Source organism: Sinocyclocheilus anshuiensis, unplaced genomic scaffold, assembly GCF_001515605.1.
Source record: "Sinocyclocheilus anshuiensis isolate Anshui unplaced genomic scaffold, SAMN03320099.WGS_v1.1 scaffold457, whole genome shotgun sequence".
NCBI classification, from domain to species: domain Eukaryota; kingdom Metazoa; phylum Chordata; class Actinopteri; order Cypriniformes; family Cyprinidae; genus Sinocyclocheilus; species Sinocyclocheilus anshuiensis.
The window spans coordinates 352,740-359,241 of record NW_015537939.1 but is presented as its reverse complement, the minus strand read 5'-3'; the positions used below and the strand labels follow the sequence as shown (position 1 = coordinate 359,241).

The following is a 6,502-nucleotide window of genomic DNA, read 5'->3' as shown; positions in this document are numbered from 1 at the left end:
AGCTGTCTATTTCTGTCAATGGTAAGTTTGTGATAACGTAAGAAAAGTAGTTTAAATGTTTTGCCAATTGCTTGAGAAACTTAATATGTAAATCTAGAATTAAATGCAAAAGTAAAAAGCATTGAATGATGTGTTGCTTATATTTATTGTTTAAACATGTCTGTGAAAGACTGTATTGCTGTACCGTGTAAAAAAAGAATGCTGAAAAAGCATTGAAAAGTGACAATGTTTGGATTTGAAATCAAAATAATGGATAAATGTTGTGTTTGTGGTAAACAGCCACGGATCAGTAGTGGACTCCTGTGTGAAAGCAGTCAGTGCTGCTTCCCCTCTCACAAGAGTCACCTAAGAGGGGAATTCCTCCCATTTTCAAAAATGAAATTCAGGCCTGAATAAATGTCTAAAAATCCTGATTGGAGTATCACTATACATAGTAATAAATAATAAAAAAGAAGGCTTTAAAAAGATCGGTATCGGTGATCCGTTATCGGCAGATACTGCTTTCTGTGATCGGCGATCGGTCTCAAAAATCCTGATCGGAGCACCCCTAGCTAAAAATCTTACTTCCGGGTTCGTACAAGTTTCGGAGAGTTTTTTTCGATCGTGGCTCTTCATGACGTAAACGAGGGTGGAACTCCTTATATGGGCATTTCTCCCTGAAGAGCGCGCCCACGCACACATCGACCAGAGTGACAGCAAGAGCGCACCAATCAATGCGCTTCATTCAGCAGCGCTGCATGGGACTCGCTCAGGAAGAATGTCTCCAAAGAAGTGTTTTTGGTTGTAAGGGAAAGATAACTTTGTTCAGCTTCCTAAAGAACCCAACATTATGTAAACAGTGGATGCGGTTTGTTTTTCAGAAGCAGCAACGCAGTTTCACAAGCGTGTTTGTTGACGAACGTTTTAAAAACAAGGCCCAGTTCGACGCTGGATTTGCACATTGTTTGATACTGAAGGATGGAGCGGTCCCTGCTATAAAAGATCCCGGTCATGATTCAGAACTGCAGACGGTAAGTGAAACTGTATCAAATGTCTGTGTTTTGTTGGCAGTCGGAGCTCAAGTGCTCGTCAATCTTTAGCTCCGCCCACGGCGCGCCTCCAGGAGCTCGGCTGTTTCCGGAGAGAATCGTAAAGCTGTATCTTTCTTTTATAAATATGATAAAGCTAAAGACTTTTTGGAGATATGAAGGATGCAATACTACTCTATAGGTACTCAAGATTAACATGAGATTGAAACGGGTGAAACAGTGTGTGTTATGTCCCCTTTAAGCCTGGTTTTGTGGTCCAGGGTCACATTTGACATCTGACAGGAAACGTCTTAGAGACGTATTGCAGATGAGCAAACACTCTAAAAAAAGTACATCTTGCATATGTAAATGCAGATATCAAATAGACATCTCTGAGATGTACATGTGCGATAAGGGTGAGTGCTTTACTGTCAGGTGCTGGTGCCACCTTCAGTAGAACTTAATGGCACTGGTGCTGGTGTCCTCAAATGTTAGTCTGGAGCCCTACAATGGTTGTCGAAGTCAGAAAAGTCATAATGTTAGAAGAATGTTGTCTGTGGTATATTTTCACTGCAAAACAATAAGAAATGCCGCAAATATCACCACATATGTTGAGAAAAGCCACAGCAAAATCAGTCATTTTAGGCCGCAAAAATCAGAAAAAAGTCCCGCGAAATCCTGGAGGGACTGATATAGTAAGTACATGTAGTTAATTAATATTACTCAGTACTTAAAAGTATAATTACACTGTAACAAGGACACCTTACAATAAAGTGTAACCACATAATTATTAATGGTAATAAACTCAATATTAAATAAACATTTTTCATAACACATTACACATTATGAGGAAAATACTAATAAATTATTTAACATTTTTATTCAAATTATAGTGATAAATTGACAACTAATGATTAATTATCATCAACTAATCATTAATTAGTAAAATTCCTGAAAATCCAGTCAAATTAAACAGATACATGTAGAGGAGAGACTAATTTAATATTGAAATAATTACTTTAACTGATACCCCTATCACTGATATCACTTTTGCTTTAAGGATTAATCAATGATTGATTCAATGTTAATAATTAAGTTGAAAGAAATTTATTTTTTTTAAATATAAGCGTAATTTAATACTATTTTTATTAGAATTAATAATTAAGATCATATTAAACATAAAAAGCTGACTATGAAAATTCTTCAAAATTCAATTAAATTAAACGGATTCAGGAAACAAATTTTCTTTAACTGATGAGAAGCATCCTATTTTATATCTGCTGAAAACAACTGCCGAATCTCTCTCTATAGTACATCAGTGTTAAACTAGAGCAAGGATCAGCATAAACTACTTCTGTATCGACTGCACAAAACCTCCAGTGTTTACTAATTGCCCTTATATTACACTCTTTACACTGTCCTGAATTGCCTTATTGAATTACCATTAGACTAAATGGCATTATTGTATTGTATTGCACTGTTTCTACATTACTAAAGAGGACCATAAGGCACTAATCTGCCTACTGCACTGACTTATAATTTATCTACATTAAGCTAGATTATTTAGCTGAAAAATTATATTTTGGGCTTTGCATCTATTACAATTGTTTTATCCTACAATTGAACCATCAGTCACAGAAGTTACCGTCTTGAGCGGTTGGTAAAACACTAAATTTCTCTCAAAATCCATATACTGAATTGGATGATTTTGAATATTTCTACTGATGCAAGTCATGCAGCAATGTCAAATCAAGGCTCTCTCACTGAAAATGTGCGAAATTAATAAACAGAAATATACGGGGGTGAATCAGTAATGCAGAATCCGCAGAGGTGGCCTTGGAGAAAAGCCACCAAATATTAAAAACCTTAAAGGTTATGAAACATGATTAATTAAGTTGGTAAACATCAATTTCTCAAACCAAATGAGTAGTTAATGAGATGCTAGATATGCCATGTTGTTTTATTAGCATCCCAAAACCATGCAAAACCGTTTGTCAGTATAAAAAAAAACAAGGTCCTATGCACACTAAGAGGCTATTCACACAGGACAAGGGGCTGTTCCTGTAATAAATGTACTTTAAAAGAATCATTTGACTAAAAATTTTATTTTGCTGAATTTTGACACACTCAGGCCATCCAAAATGTAGATGAGCATTTTCTTTATCTGAACTGATTTGGAGAAATTTAGCATTACATCACTTGCTCACCATTGGATCCTCTGCAGTGAATGGGTGCCGTCAGAATGAGAGTTCAAACAGCTGATAAACACCAGTTCATCAATTAACATCTTGTAAAGTGAAAAGCTGTGTGTTTGTAGGAAGCACCTCCATTATTGAGGCATTTTAAATTTAAACCGCTGCCTCTGGCCAAAATCTGATGGCATAATCCATAATAATGCTTCCTCCAGTATGTGATGTGTGTTCATATCAAAATCCACCAACACATTTTGGACTCTTTTTACCTGTAAACAGTGTTTCATCTGTGCATATTTCTCTCCTGATTCAGACGAGATGGCCTTTTCACTGCAGAAAGAAATATTATGAATAGAAGACTTGTATTTTAGCCTGAAGCAGCAGTTTGAAGTTAGAAACAACTGTGTGTTTTTTTTTTTTACAAACATGCAGCTTTTCACTTCACAAGACATTTGTTGATGGACTGGAGTCGTGTGGATTTCTTGTGATGTTTTTATCAGTCTGGACTCTCATTCTGATGGAACCCATTCACTGCATTGGTGATCAAGTTATGTAATGCTAAATTTCTCCAAATCTGTTCAGATAAAGAAGCAAACTCATATACATCTTGGATTATCTGATTATGAGTACATTTCAGCAAAATTTTGTTTTTGGGTGAACTATTCCCTTGAGTCACCGTAGATGAGCTCAATAAATATACTTAACTGTAATTAATAGTGAATTTAAACGAAAACAAAAACCAGTGTGCGAGAGAGGAAAGAAAGGAGAAAGTAAAAAGAAAGACAACAAAGCATAAAACTACCTCCTGCATGCTCAGGACTTCTTTCTGCATGAAGTAGTGCTTTTTGAACTCATAATAGGAGTTGTACTGGTGCCAGGACTGCAGGAAGTCAAACCTTTAGGGTGTAGAAGACACACACATACACAGAGAGAGGTTCACAGTTATTACATATTACAGTAATCTAATAGAAGCGGTGAGACCTTCGTATCTAAAGGATGGCTGTAACGAGCAGGAGCCTAATTGCTTACCGCGGGTCATTCTTGGCACGCACGCTGCTCTCGAATTTCACTCCGTTTCTGGCCACATACTCAGCTAGTTTGTCAATGACAGGCTGGATGTCGGGAGGAGGAGGGATGATGGCTGCGACAGGGGCGGCAGCCGCCGGCACCATGGGTGCAACGGTGGTTTGAGGAGGTCGAGAACTGATGGATGAAAAGAAAAATAAAGCCAAATATAGGATTTTTGAAATATGTCAAGATCTGTAGAAAGCAAAGACAGTAGGGTGCACACCTGGAAGTTAGAGGGGCAGCCGGAGCAGAAAGTGAGAGCGGAGCTGACGCAGGAGCTGACACCGTGACTGAACCTGCAGCAGGGGCTGATGGGATTGCAGCCACAGGATCCAACGAAGGTGTAGTGCCAGGGGGAGGAGGAGGAACAGATGCAGGAGGAGCCGGCATCATGCCAGTGGGCAGCGAGGCGTAATAAGGGCTGGCATCAATCCCAGGAGGCGGCGGGGCAAGGCAGTATGTTCCATCAGGCAGCATACAGTACCCATAGTACATTGCTGCCACATTAGCTGTGTGAAATAAACACACACACACACAGAGTTACTAAATCAGATGCACATCCAATGCAGGCACTTGAAACTGTATAATAATATAACTTTTTCAGTACGATGTTTTTGAAAGAACTCACTGTCACCAAGGCTGCTCTTATTTAATTAAAAATTATTTAATTAATAAAAAATAAAAAAAATAATAATATTATGAAATGTTATTACGATTTTAAATAACTGCTTTCTAATATATTTAAAAATTTGAGAAAATTGTAGCGCTCCAAAAAGGAAAAAATAGGTCCTTGTACTGTAGGTGCGTAGACGATGCAATTCATAAAATAAAAAATATGTTTTTGTAGACTTTTCCAGTCTTCAGTGGATCAGTGTGTGGTTAGCCACCCTCTTGTTCATTTTCAAATATATTTTAAAATGTAATTTATTTTTGCAATGGCAAAGCAGAATTTTCAGCAGCCATTACTCCAGTGTCACATGATCCTTCAGAAATCATTCTAACAAACATTTCAAAGTTGAAAACAGTTGTGCTGCTTAATATTTTTGAGGAAAACATGATAGATTTTTTTCTGGGTTCATTCATGAATAAGTTGGAAAGAGCTGAATTTATTTGAAATAGAAATCTTTTGTAACATTATATTTTCACTGTTACTTTTGATCTGTTTAATGCATTTTTGCTTAATAAAAGTATTAATTTCTTTAAACAAACAAACAAAAGAAAATACAGAATGGTAGCGTATTTATATAACACATTTTTATATATAATTATTGTATGCCTGCCTCATTTAATAATTCTGAATCAAACCCCTTTTTCCCTGCCTCATTTCAAATGTAAAGGCAGAGCTTCATTCGAAGGTTTACTTGTCTGAATATTTTTGGTGATATTTGTCGAGCCCTGCATTAAACAGTCATCAATAGCATTTCTACTTTGGTTACATACCCGGGAAAGTACACTGAGGGAACTGTTGATGCAAATTAAGAATTAAAATAATCTACGTTTGGATCACTGTCCGCATAATTAAATTTCCTTTTCAAGTAGAAGATAAAAAGCTAGCGGAAGAGAAAAAGCGCATTCGTTTGTTCTGCTCTACCACAAATAATTAGGATCAAACTGTCCTCATGTTGAGATGGCAAGCATGTAAAGACATACAGTTCTTGAAAAACACTTCATAAAGCCTAATTACAGTCAAGCGCTGCTCCTTCCCTTCAGTCAACTATTACAACAGCAAAAAGAACCATTAAACAAAGCAGTTTAAAGGGGTGGCTGATTACGATTTCACTTTTTTAACGTTTGTTATTGTGTAATGTTGCTGTTTGAGCATAAACAATATCTGCAAAGTTACGAAGCTGAAAGTTCAATGCAAACGGAGATATCGTCTTTTAAAATTCTTGCAGTTTAATGCCTACAAAAATGGCTGGTAAGGACTACAACGAGTTACTTCCCGGGTTCGTGACATAAATAACAGCGTATCTAAAGTATGAGACAACAACAAACAAAAAACATAGGCCTACCATTAAAAACTGTGCTTGCACAGGTTCTGCAATAATATCCTCTGCTTCTCAATCGGGCTCAAACTGATAAGCGATATTAACGACGCCATTGTTTACAATACAACCAGAGCACATGCCGCTGTGGAGAGGGGCGGGACGGTTAGACACGTACCAGAGGCAGTTTAGCCAATCACAACACACTGGACCAGCTAACCAATCAGAGCCCATCACCTATTTCTGAGGG

General features: G+C 37.2%; 1 protein-coding gene across 1 annotated transcript in view; it reads right to left on the bottom strand.

The window, feature by feature from the left end:
• LOC107662530 (splicing factor, suppressor of white-apricot homolog) overlaps window positions 1–6,502 on the bottom strand; it is a 100,233-nt gene that overhangs the window by 60,464 nt on the left and 33,267 nt on the right. Inside the window, exons 8-10 of the mRNA XM_016452597.1 lie at window positions 4,491–4,776; window positions 4,229–4,402; window positions 4,002–4,095 (exon numbers count right to left, since the gene is read on the bottom strand). Of these exons, the coding sequence (XP_016308083.1) occupies window positions 4,002–4,095; window positions 4,229–4,402; window positions 4,491–4,776 (554 nt within the window). The remainder of the gene's footprint in view (window positions 1–4,001; window positions 4,096–4,228; window positions 4,403–4,490; window positions 4,777–6,502) is intronic.